Source organism: Anopheles gambiae, chromosome 2 (assembly GCF_943734735.2).
Source record: "Anopheles gambiae chromosome 2, idAnoGambNW_F1_1, whole genome shotgun sequence".
In the NCBI taxonomy this organism is placed as follows: Eukaryota; Metazoa; Arthropoda; class Insecta; order Diptera; family Culicidae; genus Anopheles; species Anopheles gambiae.
In genome coordinates this window covers 51,503,260-51,519,768 of record NC_064601.1, presented here as the reverse complement: position 1 = coordinate 51,519,768, position 16,509 = coordinate 51,503,260, and the positions used below count along the sequence as shown (strand labels likewise).

General features: G+C 44.4%; 1 protein-coding gene across 2 annotated transcripts in view; it reads left to right on the top strand.

The window, feature by feature from the left end:
* The first annotated feature begins 413 nt into the window (after positions 1 to 413).
* Positions 414 to 16,509, top strand: part of LOC1274076 (protein pellino) — a 40,054-nt gene continuing 23,958 nt past the window's right edge. The window contains exons 1-2 of one of the 2 annotated variants that reach the window (XM_061643026.1): positions 414 to 940; positions 1,227 to 2,731. In XM_061643026.1, the coding sequence (XP_061499010.1) occupies positions 2,721 to 2,731 (11 nt within the window). In that variant the 5' untranslated portion in view covers positions 414 to 940; positions 1,227 to 2,720. The remainder of the gene's footprint in view (positions 941 to 1,226; positions 2,732 to 16,509) is intronic. The other variant, XM_061643027.1, reaches the window with a different exon arrangement.

Below are 16,509 nucleotides of genomic sequence, written 5' to 3'. Positions count from 1 at the left end.
GAAAATATGCAATAGTACCGATCGATTCAAAATTCAGTTCGAAAATCTGGTTCGCAACGGCTCTCTTCGAACGGGCCCAAATCAACTGTCAAACTTCGGCAAACTTCGGAAATGGTTGCGTTTATGGTCGGGTTCAGTTCTTGCCAGTTGAAGTTTGTCAATGAAGGCCGAGGCAAACAAAAGCAATCTGTGTGCGTTTCTGCGAAGAAAAGGCAAGAACCTTTTGTTCAACACGGTCGCGTCCAGTTCGTACGAGGTAAGTACTGCTCTTGGAAATGTGGTGTAGGAGTTATTTGATTCGCTGAAAACTCCAGTATATTCTACTGTTTCGATTTGTGTTAAAAGGCGTGTAATTGTGAATGGAACATGGAGACGCTTTTCGTTGGGAACGCTCAGGCTAGGAGGGATACCATTTTTCTTTCAACACTCTGCAGAGCGTGTCATGTTGATGCGTCAGTGCGAGCATAATCCCAGCCTCTTTTCATTACAGTATGAATGGCTCGGATGGCATAAACAGAGTGTTCACCACTACCAACCCACACGATACTGCTGGTTCGGTGGTGGAAGTGGCTTCTTGTCTGGTTTTCAGCCAATCTCGACCATTCTTAGGACTTATCAGCAGTGGTCTATTATTTGTTAAAATTATCTATTGTGTGACCAATGTTGAAAGATGCGATAGTGAAGCAAATTTCGGTAAAGCTGATGATAGACATTTTCCTACCGCAGCGAAGTTGCGATGCGGGCGAGTGTGTATGTGTGTGTGTGTGATGCAGCGCGCTGTGTTGCGTTGTTAGGTGATTGTTGTTTTGGTATCGGATCATCGATTTTCTCCAGCTAGTCCAGAAACAAGAAAAATTTCCCCTTTGACGTTGAAACATAGAATTGTGTGGAAAACACTGGACCACAGCCAGGTGGTGTGGGAGACTAATAAGAAAAAAAAGTATGATAAAAATATGGTAAAAATACGGACCCCTTACTCATATACCGTTAGGTAGTCAGTCAAGAATCATATTTTTGCATGGTCAATTTTAAAATTATTCCAGTTTTTTTAGAGAAAATAATTAATGTGTCATTTGTGATCCATCTCTCGCTCCATTGTCCGCCATAATTTCCGCGTTGGACACACGCTCCATTTTAGTGGCGACGTGTGCCTCATCATAATCTCCCACCTCTTCCACCTTTGTTTCTTTCTCGGGTTTTCGGTCGGTCCCGGCATATCGACGCAGTCACCTCCAAGCAAGCGAGCAAGCATCAGCAGCAGCAGATCCAAGTGTGCTTCAGCGCGGTAGCAAAAGTGGGTATGCTATTTTTAGTACTGCGAAAGAGTGCAATTCGCTTGGAAGAGCGTGTGCATCTGTGGTAGATGCGTCGTTCCGCCTTGGAGTGAAGTGAAGCGAACGACGAAAAGTAAACGAGTAAAAAGAAGCCAGCACAACAAAACAACAGCAGCAAGAGCAGCCACCAGCAGCAACAGCAGCAGCAAGTGTTTCGTTTCCCGTTTTAAGCCTTTCCTTGTGTTGTGTGTGTGTGTCAGAGAGCTAAAGTGTGTTCTGAGTGTGCGGTGTTGCCACTTTCTTGTGTTGTGTGTTTGTTTTGTATTGCACTGCTGCACCTTTCCATTTCGCTCCGTTTGCGACACACAATCCTTCTGAAGCCGGCGTGCATGTGTGTGAGTGCGCCCATTTGCAAATAACACCAGAAGCGAGGTGAAAAGAAGGATACATCTCTTCTTGATCTCAGCGGGCGTGTTTGTGTGTGTTTGTGTGCCTAAAGTGTATATCGCTGGTCGTGGATTGCAAGCCGTGTGTAGTAGTGGTGTTGCTCAGTGTATGTATATCTAGCAGTGTACTGCCGTGTTGTGGCTAGTTCGTCCTGAAAGCCCATCTCCTCCAGCAGCAGCAGCAGCAGCAGCAGCAGGAAACGATTGGTGAAAGTGACGGCAGAAAATAAGGTGTCGTGTTTAGGAGTGTGTTGATTTCTCGCTGCCTACTTTGTGTGTTTCTGTTTTGGTGTTGCCAGCACCAGCAAGGAAAAGATTGCCAGCGTTCCCCGACGCAGGCAGCTGTTTTTTGTTTGTGGTGTGCAGCGTGTCGCAGTGTGCGCAGTATCCGATGCTTTTGCGTCCTCTCGCAGTGGTTGCGTGTGTTGGTGTGTAACGTAGCTGTGTGAAAAGAAGGCGCGGGTGCATCTTGTGCGGGGGTTTGCAGGACGAAAATTTGGTACGAAGCAGTGCGACGCGAATGGTGTTGCTGTTGTTTTATTAATTCAGTGCAATTGGTGGTGCAGAATCAAATACAGAAATCCCTCTTTGCCCGGTTCTGTCTCGTTCATGACTCGATCGGTACGATAATATACGCACAAGTGTTAATTTTTGTCCCGGGAATTCTTTTTCGTTCCATTCGGTCATTTGCGTTCGGTTGTTTTCTTTTGTTTGTGACGGAACGAGCTCCCCCTTTTCTTCCTGTCCACAAGTGGAGCCAGCGTTCGTTAGTTCTCTGGCTGCCCCGGTTGTTTGTTCTTTTGTTCGCCTTCACACAAGTGCAATTCCGCGCACGCCACCGACGGCCGCCTGGTGAGTGCGGAATATACTGTCAACCAGTACCACCACCTCCCAGCTAGCCCCCTCCCCCCCGTTGCGGTGCACAATAGGCTCGGTTGAGGAAGAAAGCATCGTCGTAGTCGGCATTACGGAGACCAACGGAACAAACGTCGCCGAAAGTATGGTGAAACGGTAGGTTTTTTTTTATCTCTCTCTCACACACACACTTTTTATTGCGTTTCCTTCTTCAAGTTGGAACAAGTTGTTGTATTTTATTTTATTGTAGTTAAATTGTTCTTATAGACGTAAATTTAATCATTTAGAGGAATACCATTCTGCGCCACATTGTAGGAACACAGTTCAGCCTGTGATAGCAACTAGCAATTGGTACGGAAAAGGGAAAGAAAGAGGAAATTCGATACACAGGAATATTCCTTCTTCTTTGTTGGGTTGGCTCCGTTGACCCCCGCTCGGTTAGCGTTAATTCATTTTGTTGTTGTTGTTGCTTTCTGCTCATCCTTCCGCACCTGTGTTGGCCTGTGCTCGGGAATAATGGTAGAGGAAGAATGGGCTTGCTCTTGTCTCTTGAATGATACCGTCGCAGGAGAAGGTTGAATCGATCATGTATGTACGGGGAGAACGCATCAAAGGAGCCACGGAAATGGGACACAGTGGATGATAGTGCTTGAATGCTTTTGTTTCGTGCTGCAGTGTTATTGAAGCTTTCCTCAAACACTATCTACCGATTCGACCCTCACACGCACACATACATCCAAGGAACTGATCGCTTTGTACCAGGTACGGCACCGGAAAAGAGGCTGCCAGTTGGGACAAATACCTGCCAATCGATCGGACAATGCGTCAGAGGACAGTCCCGAGGACTGTGTATTTAGCTAGAATATTCTTAATTCTCGTAAAAAATATTTGGTGTGCTATGCGATGTACATTGGACATTACGCTGCGTGAAACCATTGGTCTGAATTAGTGATGGGTAAAGTTGGCAAAAATCCGGAGTCGACTGCGATCCGACTCCGATAAATTTGGAATCGACTCCGGAAGGTAGGTTCGCGCTGCAATATCCGGAGTCGTTCGGAATCGTCCGGAGTCGTACGGAGTCGCCAGGAGTTGCCCGGAGTCGGAGTCATCCGGAGTCATCCGGAGTCGTTCTGAGTCGTTCAGAGTCGTCCGGAGTCGTTCGATGTCGTCCGGAGTCGTCCGGAGTCGCCCGGAGTCGGAGTCGTCCGGAGTCGTTCGGAGTCGTTCGGAGTCGTTCGGAGTCGTTCGAAGTCGTCGGAGTCGTTCGGAGTCGTCCGGAGTCGCCCGGAGTCCGAGTCGTCTGGAGTCGTTCGGAGTCGTTCGGAATCGTTCGGAGTCATTCGGAGTCGTCCGGAGTCGCCCGGAGTCGCCCGGAGTCGGAGTCGTTCGGAGTCGTTCGGAGTCGTTCGGAATCGTCGACTCCGGTCGACTCCGGTCGACTCCGGACGACTCCGAACGACTCCGGGCGGATCTAGTGGTTCCATTTTGCCGGAGTCGGAATCGAACTAACAATAGTCGGAGTCGGATCGGAGCCGTGGGTACGCTCCATACAGCACATCACTAGTCTGAATGGCCAATCGTGTGTCGCATGCGATGTGTGTTACAGAATGCCAAAGTCTAATCGATTGGCGAATTTATTTACACCAGACGGATGTTACAGTACCACCGTCTCCACGAGCCATTACGGTATGGCCGTGTGTCATAACAGCTGCATTCGATAGTTGTTTGAACGCTATTTTAATGGCGTTGTTTTACAGCCGAGTCTAATCATTTGCCAAACAGGCAGCGGGCGACGAGTCCGGTGGCGTTGTGTGCTGTGTTTCCTGGGCGTTTCGCACGGAGTTCCTTTTACCGCCTAGAGAGAGAGAGCAGAGATGCAATTGCATCGTTTGCCTTCGGGCTTTTAGTACGATTTAATGCATTGCTGCATTGATTATTGATTGTTTGTCGGAACAGGAAACAACTGTCGGCTGCGCCGGGTATGTGTCGTTTGGTCAAGGTTGATACTGTTTTGCATGTGAATAATTTACCCTTTTGTCCCGTTAATTACCTCTCGTCCGACTTACTGTATCTCTCTTGAGGGAGGCGGAGGGAGGGTGTCACGCGAGTCTTGTAAAAGGGTTTGAGCAAGTGGTTGAGCCATATGAGCCAATTGATATAATTTATGTACAGACCGTGACAAAAATGGGTATTAATGGAAAAAAATATACATAAGAACCATAAAGATTTAAAAATGATCTAAATTTAGCCAGCTTGCGCCCTATCTAGACTAAAGAATTGTACTTGTGACGTTGCAATGCATTCAAACAGCCGGATGATCACCTCCCCTTTAAAACTGAAGCTTTTTTGCCACCATTTAAGCAGCTCTTCCAACGGCACACCTCACCGCAACATCTGATTCTTTGCCTTTTTCAACTTTCCTGTGTCTTATGTAAAGCGCCATAAATACTTAATGCGGCAGATGATGTCAGTGGTGTGCGCGTCAGTTCGTCGCGCCAGGAAATACGAGTGGTGCGATAATGATGCGTTCATTAGCGAAACATTGGGGTGGAAGCCGTGGTGCGCTCTCCTTTTGCACGTTTGTGTAGCAGTGGCATGAGAGACACATCTTGCCACACATACACACCGCAAAGGGATAGCAACAGAGAGAAGTACCCCGAGTCTCAACGCGCAAACCCTTTCCCTTTGGTGCCGGGCCCGTTGCGGATGAAGAACGTGGCTCTTTTGGATTTGGATCGCTAGAAAGAGATTCTCCGGCCCGCTTGGAGTGCTGGTGAAAGTTAGAAGCCACCGTTGGTCTAAGTGACCAACCAACTTGCTCTGGTGTGTGTGTGTGTGTGCGACAGTCGATCAATTCGATGCAATTGGTGTGTGATCAATTCGATGCAAGCTTTTCTAGAAAGGATGTCAGATGGGAGACAGAACCTTTTTACCTCCTTCTTGCTTACCCACCTGGTGTTGCTGTCAGAAGGCACGGAAGAGACAACGTTGCATTCGCTTTTCGTGGCCGTTGTCACTTGCCAGTGACTTCATGGTAACAACTATTTTCTTGCAATTGTTCCACTATTGAACAACGTGATGATGGTACCAACCACGGCCAGGGAGCAGCTGTATGAGGACGTGGGTTCTGCTCGATGAAGCGTAATCAAATAGTTGTAAATTGGCCTTCGCCTGGATGTGTGTGTGTGTGTGGAGCGGTGGCGGCTGATGTTTTGAAAGTAGATTAGATTCGTAGACTTGTTTTTTCCGATTTCTTGATGGTTAGTTGGAAAGCCTTACCGGCGTCCTGAGTCGCGTTTGTACGTGAATGGATTAATGTTATTTATTATTGTTTTGAAATTGGTTCTGCTGATTGACTCTAATCCATCTGTGTAGCGTCTTTTTGTTCGTGTTTTGATAACGTATTTGAATCACTGGGTTTGTGAAGGTTGAAGGTGTAACAACATTAAATTGTACGTGATTGGTCCATTTACATGCATCTCAAACTGATGCAATCTATTTCTTCTTTTTTTGTAATGGTCTTAAAGAAGTATTAAGTTGAAATTTAAAATGTTATGCTTCAAGATGCGTATTTCAACCTAATTGCTAAGGTATAAACCATTTCATCGTTTTTCTTCAACATTCTCCTCTCTCTTCGTCCTACAGTGTGGCTCGCCATCGGTATTGGCAGGAATTGCATAATAAAACCTTGCCACGAGGTGTACCGCGAAGCCAAGGTTTCGAATTCGAGACTGCAAGCGTTTGCCGCAATTACAAATCAATTGGTGGTCGTTTATTTCGCCCATCGTCCGTTTCCGATCGGTCAACCTTTCAGCGAGGTTTACGGTGCGATATTTTTCCCCCCTTCACGCCAAATGGTTCGCGCTGGTTCAACTCCACAGCCAGACGGCAGCTTCTTCCTCTCGGTTCGAATAATCTTGCCCAAGATTTGCACGCGTCTCGTCTGCCTTATGTCCCTGAGAATACCGGAGGTCCAAGCTCGGATTGGTTTGGAAGATGTGTTTCTGCTGTGTGTGTGTGCTTTTTTTGCTGGTTTCAATTAAAACGTTTCAGCAGTTGCATGGGGTTCGAATAGGAATAGTGTGCCACGTGCCAAGCCGTCGCCAATCCCGCAATGCACATTTGGCCAATAATGGGGGAGCGTGCGATGTATTAACGAGACGAAACGAAAAGAGCAAAACACCACGTGCACGTCGATGTGGGCGTAATTTGTTGCGAAAGTTCGGACACACTTCAAAGATGTATATATATGGCAGTATTGTGAGGAAGGATCATCCAGCATGTGTTTCGATTGCTGTTTGGGAGGACGTATTTGTGCAAATGTGTAGCCGACAATTTATAGTTTGAGAAGGTCTGTAATAGTGATGGGTAAAGTTGGCAAAAATCCGGAGTCGACTCCGATCCGACTCCGATAAATTCGGAATCGACTCCGGAAGGTAGGTCCGCGCTGCAATATCCGGAGTTGTTCGGAATCGTCCGAAAAGGACCGGAGTCGTCCGGGATCGTCCGGAGTCGCCCGGAGTCGGAGTCGTCCGAAGTCGTTTGGAGTCGTTAGGAGTCGTCGGAGTCGTTCGGAGTCGTCCGGAGCCATCCAGAGTCGGGCTCGTCCGGAGTTGTTCGGAGTCGTTCGGAGTCGTTCGGAGTCCGACTCCGGCGACTCCGGACGATTCCGGACGATTCCGGACGACTCCGAACGACTCCGGACGACTCCGGCCTACTCCGAACGACTCCGACGACTCCGAACGACTCCAAACGACTCCAAACGACTTCGGACGACTCCGACTCCGGGCGGATCTAGTGGTATCATTTTGCCGGAGTCGGAATCGAACTAACAATAGCCGGAATCGGATCGGAGTCGTGGGTGCGCTCCATACAGCACATCACTAGTCTGTAATGTATAATGGTAACCAATACACTGAGCCTTTTTTCCTTTGTTCAGGATGGAACGTACCACCCAATGGGACTGTTGAACGACATTAATTGTGCAGGATAACGATTTGGTAGATTTATATTTGTAATTTTGCGTATTTTGCGATGCGATATTACTGAACCGATATCTATTGTTATGGGAGATACTTTTACATTCCTTCATAGCAACAGGCAAACAACAAATCGAATTCCTTTGCCACTTTTGTTGATATATCCCAAAGAAAAGGCTTTCCGTAGCAAGGTAATCATACCTCGTCAATAAATGAGATGCTTACATCATCTATCGTAAGAATCAATAAGTCGAAATTCCGATTGAATTGGATTGGTTGCCTGCGAATTGGTAGTAGCATATTTATGGCTATATCGGAACTAAATTTAAGTATCTATCCTACTTCCCTGCAGATAGGCTGGTGGACGCCATTATACATTAGTGAGAACATCCACTTCGTTTCCGGTGCTCAAAGCTGCATCAAAGTCCTAACGTGGACACTATGCAGTAGCGATTCAGCTCGTCATCGGTAATGTTTTGGCTATCAGCTTTAGACATAATAAACCATTGATAGAAGACTCGTAAGCATTATCACGCTACTTCCTATCCACGCCGGAATGCTCAGCACACGGCGGTTTGCACTCGTCCACTTGCTACGTGCCCATTATTTCGTGCGCCCGCATGTATGTGCAACGTATAAATGAGATATAGTACCTTGAAACGTAAATTGAGTGGCGTTGCAAGAAGCGTTAGAATCGACGGTGCCGACAGTGCTTCCTTACGACGGTACGCTTCTCCACCCCGGTTATGACTCAACCATTGCGCTTCGTGCATCGCAGCTATAGAGTTCCATAGGGCGCGGGTATGGTTGGTTTGCCAAGGACGGAGACGGGCAGTTCCTGATGCGGGCTAATAAGACGTTGCTGCACCTTTTATGCCAAGCTGGTGCTGAGCCGTTCGTTACTTTTAACCCTTATGAGGCAGCACAGAGCTTTCATAGGTGTAGCTCACGTAGTTTAGTGCATACATAATATACACCATACACTTGCGGTTGAGTTTCCCCTGGATCCTGGTGGGTTAACAGATTGACAGCTGCGATTTCATGTCGCATAGGGATCAAGATTTACCTCAGCTCATACAACCGCACTCACGAGCAACCGTGTTTCGCATGCTATGAAAGGTATGACGTATGGCTTCACTGTGGCGTGTGGCGATGACTCAGCCAAGTTGGTCGTCAGGTTAAAAATTAATGTTATAAAAGATTTACAAAAAAAAAAAAGGAGAAAATGGTTCAAACGAACACGCAATCGAGGTCAGCGATAGGAGAGAAGCGCACACATCATCTTTGCTGTGTTGGTCAACTTTTCAGCCTTGCTTTGTGTTGTGTGGAGTTCAAAGTTTAAAAACCAGCGCAGAAGGTGCATGTAATTGCCAGGCCAGGCTGCTACTGCGGGCTGTCATATGTGTACCGATGTGTACCACCTGCATAACGTGTATTGCATCAGCGCAGGATTTAAACAAAATCGATCAAAGAGAAAGAAGGTTGGAAAAAAAACTTCGAAGGGCGATATACGATACACCCGACGGATAGTGGTCCTTAGTGACTTGCCGCGGAGTGTGCACGTGAGCGAACAATCAATAGTTATTACTAATAAATTCCCCACAGTTCCAGAAGCTGCTGTTTCTGCAGTCATTCATACTAAATGAAACTTGTTGCTTACGTGCAGTTTCGTTCGCTCTTATGATAATGGAATGTAGGTTATGAATTTTCAAAAAGTTGATAATATTAGTTTCATCACCCGTTGCTTGCTTCGTATCAGCTGCAATGACATCATCCTCGGAGTCGCCGTGCAGTGCAGTCCTCTCACCATCGATCGTGCCGGCTTGGAGCATAGACAGTACGGTTCGCTTGAGGAAACACGGCAGTAGTTTCTTGCTTTATGGTTCGTTTGCTAAATTTTACTGCCTCCGATTATAAACTGACAATTAATTTATAGAGAGCCTCGTGGTTCATCAAAGAGCGTCTACTTCGGTCGTAAATTATTTTTGAGAACTCTGCTTCCTGTTGTTGAAGCAGCGATTTTTGAGTCGTCTAACGGCTCTCAAGCATATATCTGACGAGGAATTATTGCGAAAGTGTATTACAAAAAAATTGTCTTAAAATAGTGAATTTATGCTTGATAAAAATATGAACTACAGTCGATTTAAGATTAACCATATTGCTGCTATCGACGACCACCTGCTTGTTTTATGAGAAAAGGGAGTAGCTACGCGTACCAGCTGCTTGCATTAATGCGTTATACGCACATTCTACTTGTAACGCTGTCAGCTGCTGCTGGTCGTTTTTTTCGTTTTTTTTCATTTCCTCTGGAGAGCACCACAATGAAGGCACCGTGTGACATTCTTCTCATTTTTGCACAACCAAACAACGCAAGATGGTTTAAATTGGTTCTTTCCCCCCCCCTCCCCTTTTAACAATGTTCCTGTATGGCACCGTTCCCGGTTTGGTTTCATTTTTGGAGGCCGTTGAAATGCTTAATTTGTAATGCTGGTTTGGGATGGCCAGTGGTTGTTACACACCGCCGCCCCGGTGTGTTACAAGTGAGCTGGAATAGGAAAACCGCAAAAAAACACCAGCTGCGCGTCACCCCGTGTGGGCCCCTCACAGACCCCGTTCGATGGTGCGGGTTTGCTTTCATATCTCTTCACTCTCCGTGTACTTGGCGATCAGTCAGTCAGCAGCAACATGTTCTCCGAAGCGTAACATAAATAAGTCATCTGGCACGGTGGCAGCGTTGCATTTCATTTATTTTTAGGCGAACCGGTTAGCGAATTGGCACCGGCGTATGCGGGATAATGCGGAAAAGTGAATTGAAAATTGGCGTCTTGTTAGGTATTAATTAATTTTTTGTATTATAAAATTTTTGCCTGCTGCATATTTACATTGATAATAAGCTTGCAGCTAAAGTCGAGTGGTGCATCGTCAGCACTCTCTACCACATACAGCAGCAACAGCTCGCTCCCGGTTTGTAATTGTTGCGGTTAGTGAAAAAAGAGGCCAACGGTTTAAGAGTGGCGATGTTCTGATGCCTCTTTTTTGTAAAGTTTAATCGAATTTCCGTAAATTTTGCTGAGGTCTTGACTGTCCCCGACGATGGCCTGTGTGGTCAATAAATTCAATATCGAACACTGGGCCTCATCGCGAACGAAAGTCGATAACGGAGTGGATAATTTAGCCGATCGGTTAGCAAAATTCCAATGTTATCCAATTGCGTTTTCTCAATCAGAATCTTCGCTAACCGATCGGTTTGGCAGTGGAGTGGAATGGTGTTTGCCGCCATAGCAACGTGGTTAAAAAGTCGAGCAGTGGGATATGCAGTTGAAAACTTCATATAAAAAAAACCATTTCAGTCGGTTAGCCATATCTACTGCTCCACCCCAGTTGATATAACAGTGGAAAACTAAATAATATTAAAAACCATGTTTCACAGCTCGCAAAAAAGGATGTTTTATCGCTGTTTGAGTTATTTAAGATGTTTTATCACTCGATGTAGCTAAAATATGATTTTTTTAGAAAATATAAATTTACCTGTTTTTAAAAATAAATAATCAAAACACATAAATTTAGGTTTATAACAGGTATCTAGTTTTTATAGTTCAAGCTAAGAAATAAGAAACCAAAAAAAAAAATCCTTTGCTGCTAATCCTTCTCTTTTATCCAACCTTATGTTATGGCCTTATGGCATGTTAGAATCGGTTCCGACACGTAAATGCAACGAGATTGGGAAGACCAGTATTATCACTAGGTACAAGAAATTATAAGCAACTCATATCCGTTGGAGCGGCGAGTTCCGGTCGGAATCGTTTGCGTTGTTTTGCACCTATCGAAGGTGTTGTGCCTACTTGTACCTTCCGGACTATCCCCAAAAACTCAGGGTTGCTTATGGAAGGGTACAGCCATGGAGTGTTCGGATTGACACACACATCGCTATGTTCCACGCCTCGTGACAAACGTGTCACCCAATGATTTTTTTTGTTCATCCATTTAAACGAATATGTACACTTGAATAGCTTCTCTTCTGAATCACATACATTATAATTTTAACGTAGTTATTTTATTTTTATCAAATCTGACGCAATCATCATCGTACGTGTGGAAGCACACTCATTGTCGTATCAAGCTCGCCAGTCTTCAGTAGACGGTCCTTGTTCAAGGCATGGAAACGATCGTCCCAGGTGTTGTGCAGGGATAGGGGGTGGGGGGAGATTTCATCTCTTGGCTTTGAATCAAATACACTTAAATTTTTTTTCTTGGGGGAGTGGGGGGTATTGGTCGGAATCCCTCATATATGGGCCCCTGTAGTCTTTGAGTCTCTTCGTCCATGGAGCCTCTATCGTTCATGGAGGTCCACGATGAGACTACTGTACACACCATATATGCTGGACTTTATATCCACGGAGCCTCCTGCGGCCAATCAGTCTGCTTACGGTTAAATCCGCAATTGCGGAGAGGGCGTAGTAAGTTTTAATTTAAGTGGCCAGATGACTTGGAGGCTTCAACCGTTAAGGCCAGGATAATGGACTGTCTAGGGCGAGAAACCGTGAGCGGTGTCGGACACTCCTTATTGCACGAAATAATTGTACCGCGTTGTTTCAATATATTTTTGCACGAGGGCGTAAAATACGGAGGTTCACGGATCCAACGTTCGCGGTGGCTGGAGTTGATGGACGCACATGGTATATGGCACAGGACAAGCGTCAATGAAGGTGGCAAGCTCAGAAAGGGTTCAAACCTCGTCCTCCAGTTCATACAATTTTGTTTCAACTAGACTTGTTCAGCCTACAACCCGTTTTACACTTTACCCGGATTGTTTGAATAGGCCTACAGTCTGTACTGTCTAAGGCCTGGTGTGGATTCTTCACTAGATGGTCCGTAAATAAGCAAAATTTACTATTTTATTCATTCCGCAAAACAACACCTCTAAATGTAAACAAAAGTGTGATTGACAGATAGGCAAAATCAATGGCTACTCGAATCGGAAAGAGTTATCCACTGGTGGAGAAATTATCCACTGGTGGAGAAAATTATCCACCGGTGGAAAATAAATTCCACCGGTGGATTCGAGCAAATTAACCGATCGGATAAATTTTATCGCCTTTCGTTCGCGATGAGGCCCACTGTATGTGTCAGGTGCGGTTTTGCTTATGCTGTAAGACAACCAAATTTAAGGTTTTGTTTGGCTATTTAATTGATCTATCTGTGCATTGGCGAATCTTTGTTACTTTGACACAAGGTTTACGTACGTCTCTTGTGTACCTATCTCTACGGACACCTGTCAATTTGACAAATGGATAAAAATACGTATTTCGAAAAAATGGTAAAAATCATGAAAAAAACCCCTATTTTATGAATCGTTTCACATGTTTGTTTTCCATAAAAAAGAATGCAAAATTCGAATGTATTGTAATAGTCGTTATTGTTTCACCGAACATATGAACCGATATCTTTTCGATACCACATTTTGACCGACGTCCACGGGAGTTTCGAAAACACGAAGAATAAGTTGATCAGCGATGCCAATTGAGACCACTTTAATGAAATCATTTATCAAGATTTTTTTAACGATAATAAGTTATTTATAGTTCACTTTTATTCCTACATTTGATTTTGTTGAAAATTGTTACAACTCAACTGAATAAACTAAATGTAATCAACCCACCCGTCAATTAGACGGGTTCCGTAAAGATAGGTATACCACATTTGTATCTGAAAATCTATGAAAGTTATCATAATAATACTTATGCTACAAACTCAAAGTATGTTATGATAAATTTACGAAAAGTAAAAATCAAGATTAAACAAATGGTATTTTTAGTATTTCACTTCAAAGTTTTAATTCCGTCAATTTGACGGGTTGCGTAAACCTAGTGTTAAAGACCCATTGATTGAACTCAATTTTCGTTGTTGTTAAAATAAAAATTAGTAAAGATTTTAGAAATTAAAATTGAATGAACATATTCTTTATTTGAATGCTGTTACTTTGTCCAACAAACTATCCAAACAATAAAAGTTCTATTGGTGTATTTTTATTGACAGTTCCACTTTGCAGTTTGTTCCAGTGTAATTATTGTACCCTTGGCGTTGTACTCTTTTACATTTGATTTCCTGCTTTCCTGGTATTGCTCATTTTGAAGTTAATCTGTGTGAGCTCAGGCCATTCACTCAGGCCGACTTAAGTTTGCGGTAGATTTATGGTGACGCGACCCTGTCCGCGCAGCTCGTCCCGGCGTGTTCAGCTGGCGTTTGGCTTTAACTGGTCGCGCTCATCGTTCTGGTGGCGCAGCGCGGTCGTTAAACTCTGCCGCTGGGTAAATATTCTTTCTCTGTGTGCGTGTTCGTGGTTAGTGGATGGATCATCGATGTACGATGAGGGGAAGAACGTTTTGGTCGATGGCCCCCGGCAAGCGTGCCCCGCGTACATTCGTTGTAAAAGTGTTGTTACAGTTTTGAAGCATTGGAGCGTGTGTATGAACCTTCTCCCGTTTGCATTGTAAGGTAAGGTGCGGGAAGATGAAATCGAAATGCGTGAATACCATGTTGCGCTATGTAATGCTACGATTGAAAGATCGCTCAAATGCATTTCACTGTAGCAGAAATTGTGGAGGTAACAATGATTGATGACTGTAGGAAAAAAAATGGGAACAACGCTTGGAACTTTTCGGTTTTATTATTTATGATATTTTGTGCAAATTAATTCGATAATATAAGAATTGTTCTGCTACTATTAAATCGATTGACCAAATTGGCATTGGACCTTCAAAGGTGATCTGTTTAGCCGGGCTTGATATTTATTATCTTTTATCTGTTGTTGTATTCTTTATAAAAAAAACCATATTTGTGCTTAAATTATGAGCGCAAGTGAAGTTTGTGCCTTTAGCTCTAAAAAATGAAAACTTTTGGTTGGAAATGGTTAAACTTTTCTTTTGAGCCTGAGACATTTCCTAATCTATATGCGTCCCAAAGAGCACCTACACGGACAAAACCAGCCAAGATAAATCCACTAGCAATAGCTAGAAGTAATTAGCGCATCGTACCAACCGATTCGAGATTAGGCTTACTGTTACTGTTTCGAAATTGCCAAAGAAACATCTCATTACCGCAATTAGGCCACTGGAATAGCTGTTATCTTGCTTTGCGGGAATCATTCCAGAATTGCTGCCCGGTATATCTCGGCTGCACGCGGGGTACTCCCGGACAGAGAACGATGAATAATTAGCGTTCAATTTCGGGTGTACGTATGCGTTATTTCAAACGGAATCATGTAACACATTAACCGATAATGGAAAGAATAAAACCCCATCTGGGTGATCATGTGCTGTGTGTGCTAGTTTTATGTATACGGAAGTGTCTATACGAATCTGCCCAGTGTATGGGTAATTGATTACATTGAATGGAAGTAAATCGATCATAGAATAAGCTTACTCCCTTCCTCAATCATTTGGGTGTGACTATTTAATGGAAATAGTGTTTTAAAGAGTGTTAAGTGTTTCGAATTCCTAAATAGCCTCGCCGCTTGCTTAGGGAGAGCAATGCTTTGTTGAACTCTTCCAGCCAAGTGAACGTGAGGTGGCTAAGTGATAGTAATTAGACAGAAATGGAAGGTGTGTTTGAATATGTATGAAGACTTCAGGTCCGAAGTGTCCTCCACCTTAACGTAACGTTCATAGTGTGGCGCAACACAACACGTACACGTGCACAATAGGAATATCTTATTTTTTAGCTTGAACTGCTTGCGGTTATCATCGATCATCTACGCGGACATAATTTTGATCAGCTGTAAAGATTGTGGTGGCAAAAAGTATTATTTTGTTCGACTGTACGCTCTTAAGCATATTGGTGTTGGTCGTCAACATATCGTGCTTTACCACAAAACCATCCGACGCAGCGGATTATTGCGCAGTTTGCTTACTTTTGTTGTGTCTGGTGGCTAGCACACATGGAGGGTGCATAAGACAAGAACAAAGGAAAGAGGAACGCACACGTTCATAGTCTTGTGCTTTGTTTTTTTGTCAAGCCTTGTTTCGCTGCAGCAGCGTGTTTAGCGTTAGAATGCTAAATTAATAAAACGATACATGGCGTAGTCTGGGATTTTCTTTCTTCCGCAATATACGCTTTGATGGCGACGCGTGGACATACTCGCCACTACCACGCGATGGTTGATTGAGCTGCGGTGCGTCGTCTAGAGTGTATCATCCGGTGCACTTGAGCCTTTATCATGCTGTTTTCTGCCGCGTATCTGCTTCCCTCTCAGACGGGCGCTTATCGGGCCCTTGCGGGTCTCATGTGAAGTGCCCAAGCGAAGCGTGTGTACTGTGATGTAACACAAACGTCTTACACGAGAGTGGTGCCTGGCGAAGGTTGGGCGGAAATCAAATCGTCCCCAGAACAACTCTACTGACCAACATCGATGAATAGTAGTGGCTGAAGCGCTGCTTCGTTTATCAGAACGAGGGGTGGTGAATGGTTTATAAGTGTAATTGCTTTTGAAGCAGAGTAGTTGAGCTATCTTAATGCAATTATACAGAAAAGCAGGTAGTAGAATGGACAATTGTGTGTCTATTTGCTCGGTGATAACTTGAGTATTGATAACACTGCTGGTGCATACCATTTCTTTGGTCCTTGTCACCGTTCTGTTTGGCTAATCAAAACTGCACCGCACAATGGAGTACGTGCGGTAGGATGCAGTTCCTTATCTCGTGGCTGGAATCGGGCAGACGGTCATCGCGGAAGAGAACGGCCACTAATTGATGTTATAGATGTTTGTGATAATAAAAAGTGACCATCATGTCTGGACCTGTTTTGAATGCTACCGGAAATCAGTCATTTAAGCAGAAGAGCTTAAGAATTTCAAATGCTTTTATTCATTGAGTTTTGGATCTACGTAGAATCTGCGTCATACTCTCAGCAAGATCATTGTTTTAACATCAAAATATCTATTTTTTGTATCAGTTTCAA